The 25,523-nt window shown below is 36.9% G+C and overlaps 1 protein-coding gene across 30 annotated transcripts in view; it reads right to left on the bottom strand.

The window, feature by feature from the left end:
• SCAPER (S-phase cyclin A associated protein in the ER) overlaps positions 1-25,523 on the bottom strand; it is a 407,833-nt gene that overhangs the window by 318,101 nt on the left and 64,209 nt on the right. For 16 of the 30 annotated variants that reach the window (XM_081549564.1, XM_081549557.1, XM_081549562.1 and 13 more), the window contains 3 exons: positions 8,980-9,080; positions 5,295-5,411; positions 1,358-1,518 (listed from right to left, as the gene is read on the bottom strand). In XM_081549564.1, the coding sequence (XP_081405690.1) occupies positions 1,358-1,518; positions 5,295-5,411; positions 8,980-9,080 (379 nt within the window). Of the gene's footprint in view, positions 1-1,353; positions 1,519-5,294; positions 5,412-8,979; positions 9,081-25,523 lie in introns of all 30 variants that reach the window. The other 14 variants (XM_081549573.1, XM_081549582.1, XM_081549587.1 and 11 more) reach the window with 1 other exon arrangement.

Here is a 25,523-nt window from a genome sequence, read left to right as displayed (position 1 = left end):
GCTCACAGTGCACAACAGTGCATCAAAACCCCGAAATGGAAAACTAAAGTGGTCAAAAACAAAATTCCCTGGTACATTAGCACTATTATTTTTCAGTCTAGTCATAATTAAGATCAATCATTTCACTTTAACCAAATGGGTCACACTCATAAATACTGTATCTTTCAAGATACAGACACTAAGCTTTATGATTATACATTTTCCTACCTTTTCCTAAGAAAGAACTCATGCCTACTCTCAATTTTCTACTTTCTCAATAGAGAAAGCACGGGCAATATATTCTATAAAAGTAAGGCACATATTTGAAACAAGCCAATACATTTTACTGAGACCAAAATGGAAAAAAACAACACAATATCAGTAATGAAGTTGTTGCATTACCTTTGTTATAGCCAATAAATCATTTATGAACCAAAAAGCTCCAAACAGATCTTTCATCAAAGAGAAAAGAAAGCAGTATTCTCAAGTTGTCTCTAACTCATAATACAAATTCATCATTTCTTACTATCACTCTAAAATCCAAGTCTCTAAAAATGTATTAAAAAAAAGTCTACCCTGGTGCTCCCCTGCTGGTCCAGTGGTTAAGAATCCACCTTGCAATGCAGGGGCCACTGGTTCAATCCCTGGTCCAGAAAGATTCCACATGCTGTGAAGCAGTTAAGCCCATGTGCCACAACTACTGAGCACATGAGTCACAACTACTGAAGCCCGTGCACCCTAGCGTCTGTGCTCTGCAACAAGAGAAGTCACCACAATGAAGAGTAGCCCCCCCAACTGGCCACAACTAGAGAAAGCCCACACACAGCAATGAAGACCTAATGTAGCTGAAAATTTAAAAAATCCACTCTGGATTTATGTAGAAAACCCCTATGGAACAAATAAAGGTGGGTCTTTAGAATAATGACCCTTCTATTTATCTTTGACCTTTATTTATTCTGATGGTATGGAAAACAGATACATGAGCAAAGATAAACAGGATATTATTTCAGTATTTAAAATACTAATGAAATGCATTTAAATAGTATTTAAATATTAATGAAGTACTGGCATGATATTTTAAAGTAGAGGATGAACTACTGTATTTCTTTTCTACTTTAAGTCAAAAGAGTTATAAAGGATCTTAATAAATGAATTGATAAAAGACATCATTCTCAAACTTGAGACTAGAATGATCTTCCTAAGTTTTCAAATAGTTTTTAAGATTAATTTATGATTTTAACTAAGGCAAATTAACATCACAGAAATGATGCACCCAGATAAATATATAATGCTACTATGACCAATTTCAAATAAAATAAACAGATCCACATAAATCCACCTGTCTACTGCATAAAAAGGTTGATTCAAAACCACTTGCCATTTCTGCGGGAAGGCTTCTGCACTGCCATTGGTGGGCAAGACTGGGCAGGTGCTACATCTGAAGAAGCAGTAGCGCCCGTATGATGAGCCTTTACCTTATCAGCCCAGCTGACCCCTGTGGGAGCCAGACGCGGAGCCGCCACTGTGCCAGATGAACCCCTATGGAGAAAATGACTGAATTTAATAAATCAAATATACATTAAAATCTTAAATATATACTTAATATATTTAAATTTTAAATGAATTATATATGTGTGAATGCATATCCACACATATAGGATAACATACTATCATAGCAACTTAAGGCAAATATATTCATAAATATCCTGAACTAATACTTCATTAGCCCAGCATAACATATAGTATGGGAACAAACATAATATAAAAGCTGTCACTAGTTCAGTTTAAAAGAAAATCTCAGTGAAATGGAGAATCTTAAAAAATATGCACATATACCCTTAACTTTTTATTTTCATTTAAAACTCTTATTTATTAATAATATAAATGTCCATTAATTTGACCATATATCAACACAGGCACTATTAAAACAGGTTTTTTCACGTGTATTATTCCTTACATGAACCTCAAGTATGATGCCTCATTGACAATGTCCAATTTTGGGTTTTTTGAAATGGAGTGATAATTTAGTGACACCTATTAAATAATCTAAGTACACAATTCTCCTCAACTCTAATAATCTCTCCAAGCTTTTATAGTTGTCCTATCTACTCATTTGACAGCAAAACTTTAACAGCTCACTTTATCAAAGCTTCCCAAAAATTCATCTTAGTTTTCACAGAAACAATGACTCATTTCACACTCATATTTTAGTGGCTCACTTAATATTTAAGTTATGAGTTAAAATACAGACAAATAAACAAGTTTGGTAACTAACTGCAGAGTCTAAAGCATTTAACTCAACCATTAAGAAGAGAAGTGAGTATACATACTAAAGTCAGCCTATAAGCCACAGTTTTTCAGCATGCTTTATTATCATTTTATGATGATAATAAAGGGTGTCAATTAATTCAATGATACAACACATGAAGATCAATATGAGAACTTTATTATGCATGCATTAAAGACTTTCAATGTTAAAATAATCCACGCACCATAGAAGACTCTCTGCACTACAGACCAATGGAATGCATTACAGGGGAATTTCTCTTAAAATGGTGCCTGAATATACAAACATTTGCTTTTATTTGTTTATGTATCTTTCCCCAACTCCACTAAAGTTCAATTATTTTAAGGCTCCAAAGTCCATCAACCTTCACCTAGGGCAATACTATCTAATAATCTCATTTAAAGCAAAAAGTTGATTCTACCGAATAACACTTAATGAGCTCTTACCAAGGGCTAAATACAATGCTAGGTGCTTGGGATACAGAAAATATGACAAACATCTTGCCTTAGAGAAGGTCATAGTGTAAGAACAAAAAATAAACATTAAAAATTTTAACACACTAAAAATCTAATAATATACATATATGCAAGGCCCTGCAGTAACAGGAGATTAAACTGACCATGGACATGGAGACAGGAGCAATGAGAAGCCATGAAGAAAGGGTAAGTTTTAACAGAACAAAGATAACTGACCAAGCAAACTACTTACTGACCCTCACACTACAAATGTTAAGACTCACTCTAAAGAACTAGAGTCCAAATAGATATTTATCTTTAAAAGCGAATTTTGGTATGGAAATTTAAGGAAAACAACAGTGACAACTTCCACAAACAACATCATAGCTGCCAGCGGTATCAACAGCATTTTGGGCAAACATGGGCTAACTTAAAAGGCAAAGATGGAGAATGAGAAGTCCAGGGGGGCTTTGAAAAGCTCTAGTACATTCCTGGAAATCAAGAAGACCACACACACACACACTGGGTTGTGTGCAAACTCAGGAAAGGTCTGAAACAGCTCTAATCTCTCACCTCTGACTGCCCTTGAGGCTCTGAGGAAGCAGGAATTGAGAGCAAAGTTAGCATTGTAAACTCCAGAGCACTGAAGACATGCTGATCACACATAAAACTAGAAAAGAGCTAGGAGATTTATCGGTTCAAGGCATTTAAGGAAATCTCTGTCAAATCATTAGCTGACAACTAAGATAACTAAGTAGAGACTTCAGTGACAAAGAACAGAGACTTCAGAAGACTAGTTCAAGAAAGTCACTAAACAAACAAATAGTAGCAAAACCACCACCACTAAACAGTGACAACAAATCCTAGAAAGTGTAGCAATCTGATATCCACAGCTATCACAATATACTATTTAAAATATTCAATTTTTAACAAAAGCCATAAGACACACAAAGAAACAAGAAAGTATAGCCTACTCACAGACACACAAAAGAAAAGCAACCAAAACAAGTCCTGAAGGAAGCTTGAACATTGGACTTACTAGATAAAGACTTTAAATCAGCTATTATAAATGTTATAAATATATTATAAATATAGAATATTTAAGAACAAAACACAACCATGTCTAAAAATAAAGTATGAGAAAAATGTTTCACCAAATACAAGATATCAATAAAAATTAAATCAAATATGAAAAATAATCACCAAGACTTTCCCAGTGATCTAGTGGCTAAGATTCTGTGCTCCCAATTCACAGGGCTCAGGTTCGATCCCTGGTCAAGGAAGTAGACTCCAAACGCCACAACTAAAGATCTCACATGCCACAATGAAGACTGAAGATCCCACATGCTGCGACTAAGACCTGTTGCAGTCAAACAAATAAACAAATAAATACTTTAAAAGAATTACATAGGTCTTCTGGAGTTGAAAAGTACGATAATGAAAATGAAAAATTCACCAGAGAGGCTCAACAGCAGAATTGAGCTTGCAAAATAAAGAATTAGCAAATTTAAAAAGAGGTCAATTGAGACTATCTAACCCAAAGAAAAAAGAATGCAGAAATTTGAACAGAGTCTCAAAGGCTGTAGAACACCATCATGCTAACACAATCCCAGTGTGAGTGGGATTTCCAGAGGAGAGGAGAGAGGAAAAAGGGACAGAAAGGGTATCTGTAGAAATAATGGACAAAAACTTACCAAATTTGATGAAAAACATTTATCTCCAAATTCAAAAAAGCTCTACAAACTCCTCACCTAAATACATCATAATCAAACTATTGAAAACCAAAGACAAAGAGAGAATCTTGAGAGCACCAAGAGAGAACTGAGGTATCTCATGAAAGAATAACACCTTATATCTCATCAGAAGCCATGGAAGCCAGAAGGCAGTGAGAGGACACAGTCAAAGTGCTAAAACAGAAAAACCCTCTATCAAGAATTCTATGTACAGCAAAACTATCCTTCAAAAAACTGAAAGATAAATTAAGATATTCTCAGATAAACAAAACCTGAGAAAAACTGCTACCAGCAAACCTGCCTAATAAGATATATTAAAGACAGCTCCAGTTGAATGATAGGCCACTAGACAGTAACCTGGATCCACATGAAGAGATAGAGAACCACCAAAAGTAAATAACTACGTAGGTAAATACAAAAGACAACACAAACTTATTTCTTCTTATAACTCTTTTCTTCTCAACTGCATAAAATAGTAATTATAAAACTGTTGATAAGGTTATAATGTATAAAGATATATTACTGTCCATATGACATACAACATAGTTTATGATACATTTAGGTTATCTGTTGTGAAACTGATAATTCATGCTACTAATCATTTAGCATGAAATATGTTTTTGAGTTTTAACTTTGGGATCCTATGTTTGAATGTAAAATACTTCCTAAAAGTTAAAACTTCACTCTCTTGGATTTTAACTTTTTATTCAAACATAAACAAAAACATATACAAGGATATATTTATAGTGAAATGCAAGTTTTATAATACAAATATATTAGCCACAAAAAATTTATTTACTATAATGTAAGCCTTAGTAGCCTTTTTTGAGCTCATCTCACCCAAAATTTAAGCTTCTTCGAGTATTTGATGTTACATTTATTCTATCTGTTGATGGACTTGGAATCACATGACGTCCTGGGGACATCTTCTTTACTTCCCATGCCAATGAAGTTGGTCTGCCAATTCAAGACACACAGAAGATTAAAAGAGAAGAGAGCCGGCGGCAGTGGTGGTGGTGGTAGCGTAATCTTTTCTCTTTGTTGTTAAGTTCATGAAAACATAAGCAGATCACAATTTTTCCTTGGTACACTGTCTATTAGAAAGTTTTTTACCATATTACCAATAAATAATTCCAGATGATGCACGGTCCAGGATTTTCCATCCACTACAACAGGTTAGGGGGTTACAAAGACACGACATAAACTACTTATATTTTAAAAGCTTCCATACATCCAGCTAAAAACACATTAAAAAGGCAATGGTACTAATTTTGGCTACTTGTATCCAGTGTTGTTGGAGAACTAAGAGTGTAGGGCAGAGATCAAGACAGAAAGACAGTGCTGAGGGTTAAACTGGAGAACACACATTCATCCTCTACCTCACCCACAAGAGCAACATCATAAACATTTCACTGTTCTTTGCTATAAAAGCTAACTATTCCTCCTTCTTCACTGGTCCCACACCAATCAGTTGATAGGATGCACAATCTCTACTTCAAAAAAATTCCCCCAAGCAATATCTTCTCTACCCTATGCCCTCAATCAGACCTCCATCAACTCTCTGAATCTCCTAGCCTCTTACTCTTTATTCAATCTAGTGACTGTGATTTTTTTCTCATTAAAAAATGATACTAATTACTAGAAAAGAAGAAAATTCATATAGATGTTTATCCAAACAAAATCTAAAGCTTTTGCTAATTTATTGCCAAATCATATGGGTAAAATAAATTTTGATGCATGATATGATGAACGAAAGATGGATAATGCCACCTACAGGAAATTAAAGGTTGCTTTTTATATCTGTGAGCTGCCTCAGGAGGCAAAGAAGAGAAATGCTGGGAAGTACTTAAGGTAAAAAAAGTTGCCTCGGGGATTTCTCTGGTGGTCCAGTGGTTAAGAATCCAACTTACAATGCAGAGGACATGGGTTCCCATCCCTCATCAGGGAATTAAGATCTCACATGCCTTGGAGCAACTAAGCCGCCTGTGTACAACTGGAGAGCTCGTATGTCACAACTACTGAAGCTCGCACGCTCTGGGGCCCACAGCTTGCAACTGGAGAGTCTATGTGCCACAATGAAAGATCCTGCATGCTGCAACTAAGACCCAATGCGGCTAAATAAATAAAATGTATTTTTTAAAAGTGTTGCCTCAGGTATATTTTTGAACCATGATGCCCGATAGGCATAGCTGTTAAGCTTGGAGTTGGCCTAAGAATCTTTCTCAATACAATCTTCAACATAGCCACTGCTAGCTTGGAGTTTGCAAGCAAGACAAAAAACCTAGTTAGCTTCTATAATGCATTGACAGTTACATTAAGACCCTTTTTGGATACAAGAAACAGAAACTTCATTAAGCTAAATAAAAAAGAAAATAAAGATTTATTGCAAGGATATAAACTTACAAGGATAAGGACTTCCTCAAGGTGGCTCATGAGGATTAAGTCTGGAAGAGGCAGGCTTTAAAGCAACACTCTCAAACTCTGAAAGACCAGATGATTTCCCTCATTTCTGCCCTCTCTGTACATCTATTCTGTTTTTTTTTTTTTGAACCTGATTTCCTCTGCTTATCTTTTCAAGAGCAATACAGTCACCAATTCCAAATCAGCATGATGATCTGGTTCAACCCCACTAAAAAATGTATCCTCCACTCCCACCCGATCTAATCACCTATTATCAAGGGGTAAAGGTGAAACTGCTTATTGCAAAGACAACTAGTTTCCTTGAATTTGGTTTCCTGGGAACCAAGATTTCCTGGATTTGTCCCTTGGGATTCCTTCACTCTCTTGGTTTCCCCCTGGGGTTGACAGACTGGGACGGGATAAAAGATGCCTTCTCAACAGGATGGTTCCACTCACTGAGACTGAATCAAGGTTAAATCCAAGGAAAAGAAGCAGCCTAGGCCTGTTTTCCCTGGGTAAAAGGGCATCACTGTAGCTTCATGTGAACTGACCCACTTCACAAAAGCTCAGGCTTCACTTATAAGTCTAAACTAAATAGCAAATTGTTCTTTGCCTGTGCACATAACCAAAACGATACTAAATACAGTTGGATTATCTGTCTCTGGAATATCTCTCGGCTCTCCCTACTGCTTTTCCTCGAGCCTGAGTAGCCAGCATCTAATCTATAAACTATACTGCTGAATCTCAACCTTCCCACACTACAGTCAGAAAGATCTTTAAAAAAAAAACACATAAAAAAACAAGTCTGATATGTAATTTCCTTACTTAAAACCTTTATGGCTCAAAATAAACACTAAAGTTTTTATCACGTCTACAAAGTCCTACATAATCTGGTCTCGGCCTGCCTCTCTAGGTTCATCTCATGCTACTCTTGCCCTGTTTTATTCACTCCAATCCTGCTAAACTCTGAACCCCTGGACTATTCTGTGCTCTCCTGCACCTCCAGAATAGCCTATACTGTCACCTCTACCTGGGATTATGTTTTTCTTCTCTCCTTGTCAAGCTAACTGCTTCTTGGTATTTCTGCCTCACTGAAATATAAGCTCCTTGGTGACATCCTCCTGGGCTTAACAAACTGGTTGAAGGTACCTTTTCTTACACTCCCAAAGTATAGCATGTTTCTTTGGGATGACTCTTTGTACACTGGTAGGTATTTAACCTCAGTGTTTCCTGTCAATGCACTGTGCACTTCATGAGGGCAGGACTGCGTCTGTTTTCTTAATCACAACAGTCCCAGAGCCTGGCATACAGCACTCAGATGTAGTGTGCTGATTCCAAATGAAGGTTTCTAAAATAGCTCTAATCTTTCATTATTCCCCTAATCTCATCAATTTTCCTCACTGCCTACTACTTTAGAAGAAATACTATACTTTTCCCTACTTTACTGTCACTTCATATGCACTCTGAACTTCTATAGCTGTCCTTACTCCCTTCATCTGAAAGGTCAACTTTATCAAAATCCATCACATTTTTTAAACACTTCCACAACCTCCTCAAAATCTTTCCTGATCTATTCCCCAAAGGAGATATGACTCTGTCCTCTGAAGACCTATAAAACTGACAATTTTTTCATAGTAATCAGTTCTATTTTATCCCACCCTTAGACTACATTCATGAAAGTAGTAAGTATATCTTACTCAGCAATTAAATTTCTGTACAAGATAAAAAGTGCCTTGCACCAGCAGGTACCCAAAAAAATACTTGTTACTGAACTTGAGAAATGCAGCTCCCAACTTTTAGATTTAGACAAGTTTCCAGTTAAGCTGTGGTCAAGTTCATTGTCAATTTTATTTTTATTTATTTATTTTTTAATAAATTTATTTATTTTAGTTGGGGGCTAATTACTTTACAATATTGTAGTGGTTTTTGCCATACATTGACATGAATCAGCCATGGGTGTACATGTGTTCCCCATCCTGAACCCCCCTCCCACCTCCCTCCCCATCCCATCCCTCTGGGTCATCCCATCGCCCCAGCCCTGAGCATCTGTCTCATGCATTGTCAATTTTAATAAATGCTTTAGAATCTGCCAGCTGCTATAAATATAAAGACCAGAATTCATTACCTGCTTTGAGCATCTGTCTTCTCTAGTTTTTCCTGAAGTTGAATCCAGTCAATCAATGCTTTGAAATCTCTTACATAGTTATCCAGCATCATCAGCACCTCCTAATTCAAAACAAACAACAAACATTAGATTCCACTCTGAAACAAAGAGCTTCAAGAAAAAAAATTTTAGAGTAAAGGATTTAGGAATTAATAATGTTTACACTAATACTCCTCACTGCTGCTGCTGCGGCTGCTGCTAAGTTGCTTCAGTCACGTCCGACTCTGTGCGACCCCATAGACGGCAGCCCACCAGGCTCCCCCATCCCTGGGATTCTCCAGGCAAGAACACTGGAGTGGGTTGCCATTTCCTTCTCCAGTGCATGAAAGGGAAAAGTGAAAGTGAAGTCACTCAGTCGTGTCTGACTCTTAGCAACCCCATGGACTGCAGCCTACCAGGCTTCTCCGTCCATGGGATTTTCCAGGCAAGAGTACTGGAGTGCGGTGCCATTGCCTTCTCCGACTCCTCACTGAGGAAGCAGCAAAACCTACTGATATCTAGAGGGTGGGGCGTTATTTTCATTCTGTTTGGTAAGAAATTAGTGAAGCTCACAGTCTAAAGACCAAGAGATGGTATTGATGCTCCTCCTCAAGACTTTCTCAACTGAATATTCTTTTAATCTTTTTACTGCTATATTTAATAAACAGAAAAGTACATGAAATATAAACGTACTGATAAATTATTTCAAAGTAAAGACTCATACAACCACCATCCAAGACAAAAAATTTAACACGATCAGTCTCTAATAAAAGTTCCCTGATGTCCCCCTCCAAATCACTGTTCCAAAGTAACCACTGCTTTGACTTCTAATAGTTTTATTTTGCCTGATTTTGAAATTCATAAAATGAACTCATAGACTATGTATTATTTTGCGGTTTCTTTCATACATTTGTTATCAGGTTCATCCACATTGCAGAATGTACCTGCCATTCACTTACTGTCATATTCCAAGGTCACTATACAACAGTATTCTATTAATACTTATTTACCTAATTTACAGTTTATCAAAATTTATTGGTTGGTATTTATTTTAATATTTATTTACCTAATATTTACACAATCTAATGTTGATGCACATTGAAGTAATTTCCAAATTTGGGATATTACAAGTTATATGCTATTACTCATGTACATGTTCATTGTACGTTATGTATTATTTATGCTGAGTGTATGATCAAGAGTGTAATTGCTAAGTCACAGAGTAAGCCTATGTTCCACTTGCATATATAGTAACAAACTGTTTTCCAAAGTGGTTGCCACACCCAGCAGTAGTCTTTGTGAACACTACTTGCTGCACACCCTCATCTATACCTGGAATTGTCCATTTTCGGTCTTTTTTGTTTTTAACCTGAGCCATTCTGGCTGATGGGGCTGTAATGGTTTCATTTTGGTTTTAGTATGTGTTTCTCTGATTACTAATGATTCTCAGCACTTTTTCATATGCTTATTGACCAACCTCTTTTTGTAAAGTGCTTACTCAAGACTCATCCCATTTTTCTAGTGTCTTTCTCTTTCTGATGTGCAGAAGAACTTCTTTTGGATATGTGCCTATTGTCAACTATATGTGCAGCACATATAAGCTTGCCTTTTCACTCTCCTAATGGAATGGAATCTTTTGATGAACAGAAATTCCAAATTTTAAGGTGGTCTAATTTATGACTGTTTTATCTAAAGACTGATATTATTTGTGTCATTTTAAGTATTCTTTTCCTATCACAAGGTCAGGAAGATTCTCCAAAATTATCTTTTAAAGGATAGGTCTGTTTCTAGAGTATCTCTTCTGTTACACTGGTCTATTCTTATACCAGTAGTAAATTATCATACATTGCTATAGATCTAAAATCAATCTCAAAACTCAGTAAATTCTCCATCTTTATCTTTGACCTCAAAGTGTCTAGGCTAATTCCAGCCCTTTTTGCAATTCCATACAAATTTTAGAATCAGCTTGTCAACTTCTCAAGGGTAAAAAAAAATAGAATTTTAATTGCATTTGCATTGATTCTATAGATGAACTGAAAGAAAACTGATATTCTTATAACATTGTTTTTCTAGTCTGAACAGACCTATAGCTCCATATATTTATCTTATTCAGTGTGTCTCAATAATATGTTGTATTTTTCTGTGTAGAGGTCTTACATATCTTTTGTTAGACTCAACCCCAAGAATAAATGGTAGTTGCTTTAAATTTTTTTTCAGTTAATGTTAATTTTCCTGGATCTCTTAAGTGTGTTTATGTGTGTGTATACACATATATACACATATATATATACATATATACATACACATATACATAAATATGTGATCTGTGAATAATGACATACTTATTTCTCTCCATGTCTCATACTTTTTATGTCTTATTCTCCTACTCCTGTGCTGGCACAAGGTTGAAAAGAGATAAAGACAGTGGCCTATCTTGTCTCATTCACAATTTCAGAAGGAAAGCTCTCAACATCTCACCATTAAGCATGATGTTTATGCTACAATTTTTGGAAGATTCCTTACATCACTAAGGATGTTCCCTTTTATTCCCAGTTTATTAGTTTTATCACGAATGGGTGCTAAATTTCACAAAATATTTTTCCAAACTCACTGACATGATCATATGATTTTTCACCTTCACTCATCTGCTGCTGCTGCTAAGTCGCTTCAGTCACGTCCGACTCTGTGTGACCCCATAGACAGCAGCCCACCAGGCTCCCCCGTCCCTAGGATTCTCCAGGCAAGAACACTAGAGTGGGTTGCCATTTCCTTCTCCAACGCATGAAAGGGAAAGTGAAAGTGAAGTCGCTCAGTCGTGTCCGACTCTTAGCAACCCCATGGACTGCAGCCTACCAGGCTCCTCTGTCCATGGAGTTTCCAGGCAAGAGTACTGGAGTGGGTTGCCATTGCCTTCACTGTTCACTCATCTAATCTGGTAAATAACATTAATTTCATATTCAAATGTTAAAGGAACAATGCAGGACTGCAAGGAACCTAACTTGATTGTGATATACTGTCCAATTTTCAAATCATCAGATTCAATACATCGTTATCTGATTTAGGACTTATGCATCTGTACTTCAGAGTGGCCTATATTTTCCTTTCTCATAAGAGTTTTGGTTATCAAGGTTATGCTGAAAGGAATTCTCTATTTTTCTATGTTCTAGAACAATTTGCATAATACAGGCTTTTTTTCCCCTCAATTTTTTATTGAGATACAATTCACAGACTATAAAATTCACCATTTTAAATTATGCAATTCAGAGCTGTGCACCATATATACACAGAATTATGCAACCAATTCCAAAACATTTTCATCATCCCCCAAAAGAAACCTTTAGCAGTCACTTTCCATTTTCTCTTCTCCTCAGCTTTTGGAAATCACTGATCAACCTTCTATATCTATGGACTGGCCTGTTCTGGACATTTCATATAAACAGAATCATATAATATATGGTCTTTTGAGGCGGCTTCTTTTAGTTAGCATAATGTTTTCATGAGAAATGCTGGGCTGGATGAAACACAAACTGGAAGATTAACCAGGAGAAATATCAATAACCTCAGATATGCGGATGACACCACCCTTATGGCAGAAAGTGAAGAAGAACTAAAGAGCCTCTTGATGAACGTGAAAGAGGAGAGTGAGAAAGTTGCCTTAAAGCTCAACATTCAGAAAACTAAGATCATGGCATCCAGTCCTATCACTTCATGGCAAATAGATGGGGAAACAGTGGAAACAGTGTCAGACTTTATTTTTGGGGGCTCCAAAGTCACTGCAGATGGCGATTGTAGCCATGAAATTAAAAGACGCTTACTCCTTGGAAGGAAGGTTATGACCAACATAGACAGCATATTTAAAAGCAGAGACATTACTTTGCCAACAAAGGTCCGTCTAGTCAAGGCTATAGTTTTTCCAGTGGTCATGTATGGATGTGAGAGTTGGACGGTGAAGAAAGCTGAGTGCCGCAGAATTGATGCTTTTGAACTGTGGTGCTGGAGAAGACTCTTGAGAGTCCCTTGGACTGCAAGGAGATCCAACCAGTCCATCCTAAAGGAGATCAGTCCTGGGTGTTCATTGGAAGGACTGATGTTGAAGCTGAAACTCCAATACTTTGGCCACCTCATGCAAAGAGTTGACTCCCTGGAAAAGACCCCAATGCTGGGAAGGATTGGGGGCAGGAGAAGAAGGGGACGACAGAGGATGAGACGGCTGGATGGCATCACCGACTCGATGGACATGGGTTTGGGTAAACTCCGGGAGTTGGTGATGGACAGGGAGGCCTGGAGTGCTGCGATTCGTGGGGTCGCAAAGGGTCGGACATGACTGAGCGACTGAACTGAACTGATGGTAACTCTAACATTTAACATTAACTAACAAAATTTTTTCCACAGTTCAGTTCAGTCGCTCAGTCATGTCCAACTCTTTCCGACCCCATGAATCGCAGCACACCAGGCCGCCCTGTCCATCACCAACTCCCGGAGTTTACCCAAACCCATGTCCATCGAGTCGGTGATGCCATCCAGCCGTCTCATCCTCTGTCGTCCCCTTCTTCTGCCCCCAATCCTTCCCAGCATCGGAGTCTTTTCCAATGAGTCAACTCTTCACATGAGGTGGCCAAAGTAGCTGTACCATTTTACATCACCACTAGCAATACGAGAGGGTTGCATCTTAAATCCTTACCAACATTTGCTATTTTCTGACTTCTTGACTCCAGTCAACCTAATGACAGTAAAGTGATACTGTTGTTTTTATTTGATTTTCCCCAATGACTAAAAATGTTGAGCACATATTCATGTGCTTATGGACATTTGTATATCATCTATGCAAAAGCGTCTATTCAAATTCTTTGTCCATTTTTTAACTGGGCTATTTGTCTTTTTTATTTTTGGACTGCAGGAATTTTTCATTTATTCTATATATTAGACTATCTGAGAGTTAGTGATGTCTAACATATCTACCATATGCCTATCAGACATATGGTTTGAAAATATTTTCTCTCATTCTGTGAGCTGTCTTTTCACTTGTCAATGTCCTAATAACACATAAAAGTTTTAAATTTAGATGAAGTTCAATTTACATATTTTTTATTTGGTTATGTGTGCTCTGGGTATAATATTTGAGAAAGTATTGCCTACTCCAAGGTTACAAAGATTTACACCTATGTTTTCTTCAAAGTTTTATAGTTTTAACTCTTATATTTAGGTCTTTGATCCATTTACAGTTAAATTTTGCATATGGTGTGAGGTAGGGACCCAAATTCATTCTTTGTGTGTGGATATCTAGTTGTCCCAGAAACGTTTGCTGAAAGGCGATTCTTTCCCCATGAAATAATCTTGGTACCCTTGTCAAAACAACAGTGACCAGGGCTTCCCTGTTGGCATACTTGCCAATGCAGGAGACATGAGTTCGATCCTTGGTCCTGGAGGATCCCACATGCAGTGGCGCAACTAAGCCCCTGTGCCACAACTATTGAGCCTGTGCTCTAGAGCCCAGGAATGGCAACTACTGAGTCCACATGATGCAACTACTGAAACCTGTGTACCACAGAGCTCTTCCCTTCTCTGCAACAAGAGAAGCCACCACAATGAGAAGGCTTCACACTGTAATGAGAGAACAAGACCCCACTAACTGCAACTACAGAAAAGTCTGCTCAGCAACAAAGAACCAGAATAGCTCAAAATAAATAAATAAATAAAAATACTCTAACAAAAAAAGTGACCACAGATGTTATGGATATATTGCCAAGATCTATATGTCTATCCTTAGACATAGATCTACATGTCTATCCTTATCCTGGCAACTCATCGTTTTGATTATTATAGCTCTGAAGTAAGTTTGAATTCAGTAAGTGCGGATCCTCCAAATAACTCAAATTTTACCAACTCTTCCACTACTGTACTCTTGTTGTTGTTCAGTCACTAAGTTGTGTCTGACTCTTTGTGACACCATGGACTGTAGCACACCAGGCTTTCCTGTCCTCCACTATCTCCCAGAGTTTGCTCAAACTCATGTCCATTAAGTCGATGATGCCATCCAACCATCTCATCCTCTGTTGCCCCCTTCTTCTCCTGCCCTAAATCTTTCCCAGTATCAGGGTCTTTTCCAATGAGTCAGCTCTTTGTATCAGGTGGCCAAAGTATTGGAACTTCAATTTAAGCATCAGTCCTTCCAATGAATATTTGGGATTGATTTCCTTTGGGATTGACTAGTTTCATCTCCTTGCTGAACAAGGGACTCTCAAGAATCTTCTCCAGCACTACAGCTTTGAAAGCATCAATTCTTCAGTGCTCAGCCTTTTTGAGGGTCCAACTCTCTCATCTGTACATAACTACATCACACAGCTTTGACTAGATGGACCTTTCTTGGCAAAGTGACGTCTCTGCTTTTCAATATGCTGTCTAGGTTTGTCATAGCTTTTCTCCCAAGAAGCAAGCATCTTTCAAATTTGTGCCTGCAGTCACCAATCGCAGTGATTTTGGAGCCCAAGAAAATAAAGTCTGTCACTGTTTCCATTTATCCCCCACCCATTTACCACAAAGTGATGGGACTGGATGCCATGATCTTCATTTTTTGAATGTTGAGTTTTAACCCAGCTTTCCACTCTACTCTTTCACCTTCATCAAAAAAAACCTCTTTAGTTCCTTTTCATTTTCTGCCATTAGGGTAGTATCATCTGCATAATATCTGAGGTTATTGATATCTCTCCCTTTAATCTTGATTCCAGCTTGTGAGCCATCTAGCCTGGCATTTCATGTGATGTATTCTGCATATAAGTTAAATAAGCAGGGTGGCTTTAGGGAAGAAAAATAATCTAATCCAAGGTCCTACTGAGAATCATGCTTGTATTTAACTGTCCTGTCTTCTTCATTTTGTTACTGCTCTTCCTCAATCGTTCATGATCTCATATTTTTAAAGAACTTTTAAAGAACACAGGCAGTTATTTTGTAATATGTCAATCAATTTAAGGTCACATTAAGTGAATTATCAGGAATACCACATTAGTGATGCTGTGGTCTTCTCAGTGCCTAATATAAAGAGGCACCCACTATGTATACGTCCTATTACTAATGATAATAAATTTGATAATTTGATAAGTGGTATCTAACAACTCCCCCACTTAAACTTCTTATTTTTCTCTGTACTTAAAAACTATCTTTTAGGGAGATATTCTGTAACTATAAATATCCTGTTCTTCAACAAATTTCATTAATTTAAGATCCATTGGCAATTCTTGCCTGTATAAATTATTATAATCATTTCTAAATGATGGTTTTCTAATTCCATCATTCCTTCTTCATTTATTATTTAGCATTCTATTATAGAAAAGGTGCTTTCCCTTCTCCCTTACTTGACTATTTATTAATTTACTTATTCATAATAGTATGGATTCATCAATTTCTATATTCTTCAATGATCCATTACTATCATTGTTTATTTTACTACTCGAATTGTCCCAGATTTGGCAAATGGGAAGTTGTTGATGTATTTCTTATGTATTTCTGACACGTTACTATTGTGTCAGATTATTTCCTACTTTCTGTCACAAAAAGATTTTTCAGGTTCATCTTGTATTTTCCCTGCCCCTGCCCTGGAATCAGCCACTGTTCTAAGGAGCTCTGGTTCTTTTCATTGGAGAAGAACACGTTGACCAAGATTAGGTATTTAATGTGCTCACGGATGCTGCTGTGTCAGCGCTTCACGGTGCTCCCAGTTGTTGTTCAGTTGCTATCTCGTGGAGTTTGCTCAAACTCAGGCCCATTGAGGTGGTGACCCATCCAGCCATCTCATCCTCTGTCGCCCCCTTCTCCTCCTGCCCTCAATCTTTCCTAGTGTCAGGGTCTTTTCCAATTAGTCGGCTCTTCGGTTCAAGTGGCCAAAGTATTGCAACTTCAGCTTAAATATCAGTCCTTCCAATGAATATTTAGGGTTGATTTCCTTTAGGATTGATTGGTTTCATCTCCCTGCTGTCCAAGGGACACTCACGAGTCTTCTTCAACACCACAGTTTGAAAGCATCAATTATTCTGCGCTCAGACTTCTTTATGGTCCAGCTCTCACATCCATACATGACTATGGGAAAAACCATAGCTTTGATGAGATGGATCTGAGTCAGCAAACTGATGTCTCTGCCTTTTAATACGCTCTCTAGGTTTTGTCACAGCTTTTCTTCCAAGGAGCAAATGTCTTTTAATTTCATGCCTGCAGCCACTGTCCACAGTGATTTTGGAGCCCAAGAAAATAAAATCTGTCACTGTTTCCACTTTTTTCCCATCTATTTGCCATGAAGTGATGGGAATGGATGGCCATGATCTTTGTTTTTGGAATGTTGAATTTTAAACCAGTTTTTCACTCTCCTCTTTCACCCTCATCAAGACGCTCTTTAGTTCTTCTTTGCTTTCTGCCATTAAAGTGCTATCATCTGCATATCTAAGGTTATTGATATTTCTCTCCACCCTCTTAATTCCAGCTTGTGAGCCATCCAGCCTAGCATTTCACATTATGTACTCTGCATATAAGTAAATAAGCAGGGTAACAATATACAGCCTTAATGTACTCCTTTCCTAATTTTGAACCAGTCCCATTCTAACTGTTGCTTCCTGTCCTGCATACAGGTTTCTCAGGAGGCAGGTAAGGTGGTCTCATATCCCCATCTCTTTAAGAATTTTCCAATTTGTTTTGATCCACACAGTCAAAGGCTTTAGTGTAGTCAATGAGGCAAAAGTAAACAGTAGAAATAAACAAACAAATATACACACACACATGCACTCATGTGCACACATACACATGAACACATCTACACCTATTTCTGTATCTAGCTGTGTATAGGTATTTAAAAAAGAAATATAAGTTCATACCAATGTTTCCAAATTCAATCAATCACCTATTTGTTGTTGTTGTTCAGTCACTAACCAGCATCTGACTCTTCTGACACCATGAACTGTAGCACGCCAGGTTTCCCTGTTCTTCACTATCTTCCTGAGTTTGCTCAAATTCATGTCCACTGAATCAGTGATGCTATCTGACCAACTCATCCTCTGTCTTCCCCTTCTCCTCTTGCCATCAATCTTTCCCAGCATCAGGGTCTTTTCCAGTGAATCGGCTCTTCACATCAATCACCTATAGTTAATTCTAAACTTCTCCCTTTCCATATTGGTAAATCCTTTCTCTGAAAATGAGAAATTTTATTCCCTTTATATTCAATATCTTATTTCCTTAATATTTCTTATGCAACAAACCCACATCTGCCAGCTACTTCTAATTCATATTTTTTTAAATGAGGTGGGAGAACAAGAGAATAGAGAAGGAGCTCTTGTATTTTTAATGTTCTATAGGACCTGTAGTCTGTTACCTTTTTCATATCTGATAGCAATGATAGTAGTAATATTGTCTTTTTCATCACTGATACTAGTTTCCATACTTGCTAATTTCTTTTCTTGATTAACTATAGCAGCAGCTTCTGACTTTGATGATGATGTCTGATGTATGACAGTTCTATTTTACTAATTTCTGCTCTTTATCATTTTCTTCCTTCTGATGTTTTTGGGTTTAGTTTACTTTTTCCCCTAACTTCTTGAGCTGAATATTTTGATCACTGGCTTTCAGCCTTTATTTTATTCCAGAAATTATATGCATTTTAGCACTATAAAGTTTCCTTCGGATATGACTTAGGCTCCATCTCACGTATATTATTTTTGTTATTCAGTTCAAAATATTTCCTAATTTCTACCATAATTTGTCCTCTGACCAATAAATTACTCATAGATTATTATTGCTGAGGCTTCCCCCTAAGGATTTCTATCTTTTCCTGGATCATGCTCCTATTGTTCTTCTGCTTAAGAATTCTTCACTCTCCCTAAGCTGTCTGTAGATTTATTATTTATCACCTAGCTCTTCCAGTTATCCTCAGAGATGTGAAAAGTCCCTCTACCCAAACATTTTTACCAGTGTATGATAAAAGAAATACAGGGCATTTGATAAAAAAATACAGGGTATGCTCAACCAATTTATATATGAAATAAATCCACCACAGACAAAAGAATTAAAAAAATATATAAATCTGCATTGTTCAAAATGGTAATCACTTGCCATACATGGTTTTCAAGTACATGAAAGGTAGCTAGTCTGAACTTAGACTCTGATCAAAAAGAAAGAATGTAAAATGTCTTAATAATAATGATCACAGTAAAAAATAATAATATTCATACTCATTACATGTTGAAATAATTTTTGATGTATTGGGTTAAATTTAAAATATTACATAAGTTATTTTCATGTTTATTTTTGCCCTTTTAATGTAACAACTAGGAAATTTAGAAGTACATATGTGGCTCATGTTATATTTCTATTGGTCAGCATGGACAGGCTATAGTAATGTGGCAAATCTAAAAAGATGAGATATTTTAAAATGATAAGTTTCTGATTCTACACTTGGATCCAGTAACTAACTGTACAAGAAAAATATTAGGCAGAAGTTGGTCTTAACAACACATGACATATATAAAAAAGACTGTAATTTTACTTGACACTAAACTCAAGTTGAGTAAACAGTTTGCTGAGCCAGAGGAAAAAGTGAATACGGCCTCATACTTCAAAAATACAATTATAATAGCCACTATGAAAAGGCTGGGGGTCTGATCAGCATAAGGTAAAATGAGACCACTTCCTCTGTAGGTTTTCTGTCTGTATGAAACATTTTTTTACTGTTAACCGGAATGTCCACTCTATTTCTAGTTTGCGGAGTTGGGTTTTTGCACAGACATGAAAGGAGAAGATCCTCCTGCTCTCTGCTACTTGGCAACTAAGCACAGTACTACGACTGGGACTTAACCCATCAGACTCACTTGCCTGGGACTCTGAATCTCAAGCAAGCAAGGCAAAGATAAAGAGGGAATGGTGGTATTTTAGAAAAACAGCAATACATCCTAGCCAGATGTTTCTCTGCAAAAACTCCTTGGTTTCTGCCTATTTTCTAACCCTGATTCATGGGTTTTAGTATCAAATCTGGGACCTATCCTCTCAAAGAATTAATTTTTCTATTTAATCAGCTAGAGTCTTATTCTGTTGCTAGCTACTTGCTAGCCACTAAGCCATGGTAAGCACAATTTAAGGAGGATAGATAGATAAAGTAGAAGACAATAAACCAAGTGTGATAATAAGGAAGACTTGAACATCACATCATAGTAGGAACTACACTAAGAACTGGATGACTAGGCTTAAAAAGACTAACGGGATGGTATGATAGATATCTTCACATAAGAGAGCTTGTCATAAAAGGGATTATATTATTTCCACATAAATACAAGTTATGGAACAAAGAATGCTCAGTGAAAATGACAGATTTTCACCTGCCAGAGCTGTCTCAAAAAGAGAATTAGTTACCAGAGGGAATATGGTCATGGCTAACTGTATAATGGGTAGATGGATTAGAAAACTTTACTAACAGTCCTAAGATTCTACGAGTTACTCACCAAATCACATTTGTTAGAAACCCACTATGTGTTAAACACTGAATCAATGAAACTCAAACCACAAGAGAGAGGCACTCAGTGATCTGAAACATCGACAGCATGCTAGCAAATGCTGCTCTTTAGCCTGAGTGAATTAAACAGAAAATTATTCCCTCAGATGGCCAACGTAACATTTATCAGTGGTACTTTCTGACAGAAATTAATTGTAATTTACAATCCCTCTTTAAGCAAATTTCTACCCTCTCCATCTTGTTTAGAAATTTTTATTCTAAAGAATGGGCTGAATAAGTAAAACTATTAGTGACAAAAGATGTTAAATAATGAGTAAATTTCAGAGGATTATCTAATGAGTGAAGAAGTCACATAGTCTATAGTTAGTCACTTCATCTTCAAGATAACACTGAGTTTAGTGATCTGGCTCTGACAGCACAGAACCCAAGCCCCACTGCATTGACTCCTGGCCCACTGCTCTTTCTGCTAAGTCATACCTCTAAGATGTTCTATACCAGCAGCAAGAAAAATAAAAGGAAGAAAAGATAGGAATGAAAAAAGTTAGTAGCAAATCCATTATCAAGGGTATGCTTCCCTCCAGTGTTCTTCATCAACATTTTTTACATTACTACTAAACTGAAGCTTTCTGAAGTGAAATTCAAAAAATAATAATAATGGTTAGTCTTTTAAATAATGTTTAATTCTGCTAACATATATGTGAAATCATCAGTTTAAAAAGAAATATATTTGGAAAAGTAAATGTTTAAAATTTTACCAGCATTTCTAAGGCAAATGATACAAAGCTGAATATATCAAAGGCCATTATAATTATGCATGACGTAAAACCAGTTTTCATAATATAATGGGTTACCTGCATTCTGTTTATCAAATACAGCATTTGCACTAAGCCTCCAATAACAAAATACATTTCAAACTGACTGGATTTCACAGGAATCACTTCTAATTCAGTTTATCTGCACTCTAGTTTTCCTCTTTAGAAAATCCAAAATCACATTACAGTGACACTACATTCTACTCATCTCGCAAAGACTTTTTTCTTAGCACTGACTAGTTTTACATGCGAGTGGCAATGAAAATTTTACACAAGAAAGATTTAAAAGTATAAGCCACTAAGATCCACTCCATGTCTGACAAAACGGAATTGATGTCAAGTTTAGCTGTGTGCAGACATTGCTTAATTGGCCATAATTGCCATTTAAATGCATAAGACAAAGAACTTTAAAGTGTATTCCTTAACCAGTATCATACTATTCTCATCTTACTATAAAGACATGCCAGTATCACTTTACTATAAAAGGCAACTTTCCAATTCTCCCAGAAGATGATATCAGAAAATGACAGCCAGCTATAAAAAGTTATTTGTTTTATAAATAAATTACTTTTCCATAACAAAGTATTGGACTCATGGTTTAGTATCAGTGGGCCTCAAAGACCTCAAAAACACTTTTCATTTACAAATTTTTTTTTAAACATACAGGTACACTTTGGAAACCAGACCCAAGACTAATAATAAATATATGCCAAGTTATTCATAAATGAAATATAGTACCAACCTCACTTTAGTCATAAAAGTTATACTCTACTTTAAAAGACTCTCCTGACATAGAAGTACTGTTTATTTTCTTTCTAAGGTAATCTTATTGCCAAATCACTGGTGATGAAAGTTTTCTATGATCAGGAAAAGGAAAATTTTTAAAATGTAGTTGACCTCCTTTTTTCAATTCTACTAATACAATTCAAATTCTTGAATTAAATTCATTAACTTAAGTGACGTACTTTAGGGCACAGAAAGATTTAATTCAGAATAATTTCCTTTAAAAGTTTTCTACTGATTTCCCTTTTCCCTGAAGGAAAAAAAAGAAGAAGAAGAAGAAACCCTCTAAAAGGCAAGAATTTAAGCAGCTATACTTCTAATACAAGTTGGCACAGAGAAAGTACATTTGGTGGCTTAAACAACCTATTTTAAGGAATGTTTAGCTCACCGTTATCAGAAATGATCAGAGTGGTACCATGCAGCTGTAACCTGAGTCATGTTTTACGAACAAGGGAATACAAACAAGACAAGCAGCTGGAGCAGCCTCACAGTCACTGATGCACATCTTTCTCCTTACAGCTATGAAGGCTATTTTGTTAAGCAGGATGAAACAGAACAAAAGTGGCTCTGAAAGTAATGTTATAGGCATTCAGATAACTACATATAGATGTACAGCTAAAATTACCAATTAGTTTACCAATTGGCTGCAACGGATTCGATTGGTTTGTAACTAATTCTAGTTACTGGCGCACAGCAGGATGGTTGGCGCCATCCCTTTGTCCTCCTGACACACAATACTAGGTGCACAGACCCTTGGGCCCAGACATCAATTTAGCCCTCCAACTCAGCTGCAGGAATGAGTACAGTTGTGCACCTCTCTGATGATGAAGAAGTGGAAATAACCATCACATGAGAAGTCAGTGATGAAGGGACTCTTATGAAAAGAAAATGATTTACAAAAAGTGAAACAAGTTTTAAAAAGCATTATTTTTTTTTAAACTGCTAATCTAATGTTGAAAAAAGAAATCGTCTGAAAGCAAAATGGCAAGTAAACCACTTTCAAAACTAATAATAGTATTCAGCCAGTCATCTTCATTACTTTATCATTCACCTCTTTCAAATATCTCCCATTAATTCTCAATATAAGCAAGCTGGAAAAAGAATACATAATATATTCATAATATATTATGATATATATCATAATATATTATATATACATAATATATTCATAATATATTATGATATATATCATAATATATTATATATACATAATATATTCAACAAATAAAAGCCTACCAAATGAAAATCTGCTAGTGAAAATCATTCTCCTATAATTTAATCCTTACCAGGATCCTTTTGGATAAATAAAATTTGCAGTTGCCTGCGTAGTGATACAAATATGTTGCTTCAGTGGCTAACTAATTTTTAATCTCAACTCATTTGGAAGTTGCTGGACTAGATGCTCTTATGCTATTTCCTATTATGAAAACCGAGAGACCTATTGTGACTCAGCATAAGTAGACAAAAATGCTCAAAAAAATTATTATAATGCTCAAAACCAACATTGTTGTTCCTGTTCAGTCGTGTCTCACTCTGCGACCCCATGGACGGCAACACACGGGCTTCCGTGTCCTTCAGTATTTCGCTGAGTTTGCTCAAACTCATGTCCACTGAGTTGACAACGTCATCCAACCATCTTGTCCTCTGATGTCTCCTTCTCCTCCTGCCTTCAACTTTTCCCAACATCAGGGTCTTTTCCAGTGAGTTGGCTCTTCACATCAGGTGGCCAAAGTATTGGAGCTTCAGCATAAGCATCAGTCCTTGCAATGAATATTCAGGGTTGATTTCCTTTAGGATTGAATGGTTTGATCATGCAGTCCAAGGGACTCTCAAGAGTCTTCTCCAACACCACAATTCGAAAGCATCAGTTCTTCGGCATCTAGCTTTCTTATGATCCAACTCTCACATCCATACATGACTACTGGAAAAACCATAGCTTTGACAAGACGAACCTTTGTTGACAAAGTCATGTTTCTGCTTTTTAATAGGCTGTCTAGGATTGTCATAGCTTTTCTTCCAAGGAGCAAGCATCTTTTAATTTCATAGCTGCAGTCAGCATCTGCAGTGATTTTGGAGCCCAAGAAAATAGTCTGTCACTGTTTCCATTGTTTCCCCATCTATTTGCCATGAAGTGATGGGACAGAATGCCATGATCTTTGTTTTCTGAATGTTCAGTTTTAAACCAGATTTTCACTCTCCTCTTTCACCTTCATTAAGTGGCTCTTTAGTTCCTCTTCACTTTCTGCCATTAGAGTAGTGTCATCTGGTATCTGAGTTTATGCCGGTTTCTCCCAGCAATCTTGATTCCAGCTTGAGCTTTATCCAGCCCGGCATTTTGCGTGATGTACTCTGCATACAAGTTAAATAAGCAGGGTGACAGTATACAGCCTTGATGTACTCCTTTCCCAATTTTGAACCAGTCTGTTCCATGTCTGGTTCTAACTGTTGCTTCTTGACTTCCATACAGGTTTCTCAGAAGGCAAGTAAGGTGGTCTGGTACTCCTATCTCTTTAAGAATTTTCCGCAGTTTGTTGCGATCCACACAATCAAAGACTTTAGCATAGTCAATGAAGTAGAAGTAGAAGTTTTTCTGGAATTCCCTTGCTTTTTCTGTGATCCAGCATACATTGGCAATTTGATCTCTGGTTCCTCTGCCTTTTCTAAATCCAGCTTGGTCACCTGGAAGTTCTCAGTTCATGTACTGTTAAAACCTGGCTTAAAGGATTTTGAGCATTCCCTTGCTAATTGACTATGCTCCAATATAAAATAAAAAGTTTAAAATTAAATTAAATTGAAAAAAAAAAACACATATAATTAACAATAAGACAATAAAACGTGTAAAGCAAACATTCCCAGAAATTCAAAGAGATATTGAAGAAATTGCAATAGTAGTGGGAGACTAAAGTATTTCAGTGCCTGAGAGATCAGTTCAGTTCAGTTCAGTTGCTAGTCGTGTCCGACTCTTTGCAACCCTATGAATCGCAGCACGCCAGGTCTCCCTGTCCATCACCAACTCCCAGAGTTTACCCAAACTCATGTCCATCAAGTTGGTGATGCCATCCAGCCATCTCATCCTCTGTCGTCTCCTTCTCCTCCTGCCCCCAATCCTTCCCAGCATCGGGGTCTTTTCCAATGAGTCAACTCTTTGCATGAGGTGGCCAAAGTATTGGAGTTTCAGCTTCAACATCAGTCCTTCCAATGAACACCCAGGACTGATCTCCTTTAGGATGGACTGGTTGGATCTCCTTGCAGTCCAAAGGACTCTCAAGAGTCTTCTCCAACACCACAGTTCAAAATCATCAATTCTTCGGTGCTCAGCTTTCTTCACAGTCCAACTCCCACATAAATACATGACCACTGGAAAAACCACAGCTTTGACTAGACAGACCGTTGTTGGCAAAGTAATGTCTCTGCTTTTTAATATGCTATCTAGGATGGTCATAACTTTCCTT

This window comes from Giraffa tippelskirchi, chromosome 12 (assembly GCF_054371585.1).
Source record: "Giraffa tippelskirchi isolate mGirTip1 chromosome 12, T2T-mGirTip1v1.2.pri, whole genome shotgun sequence".
NCBI lineage: Eukaryota > Metazoa > Chordata > Mammalia > Artiodactyla > Giraffidae > Giraffa > Giraffa tippelskirchi.
This window is presented reverse-complemented; position numbering and strand designations above follow the sequence as displayed.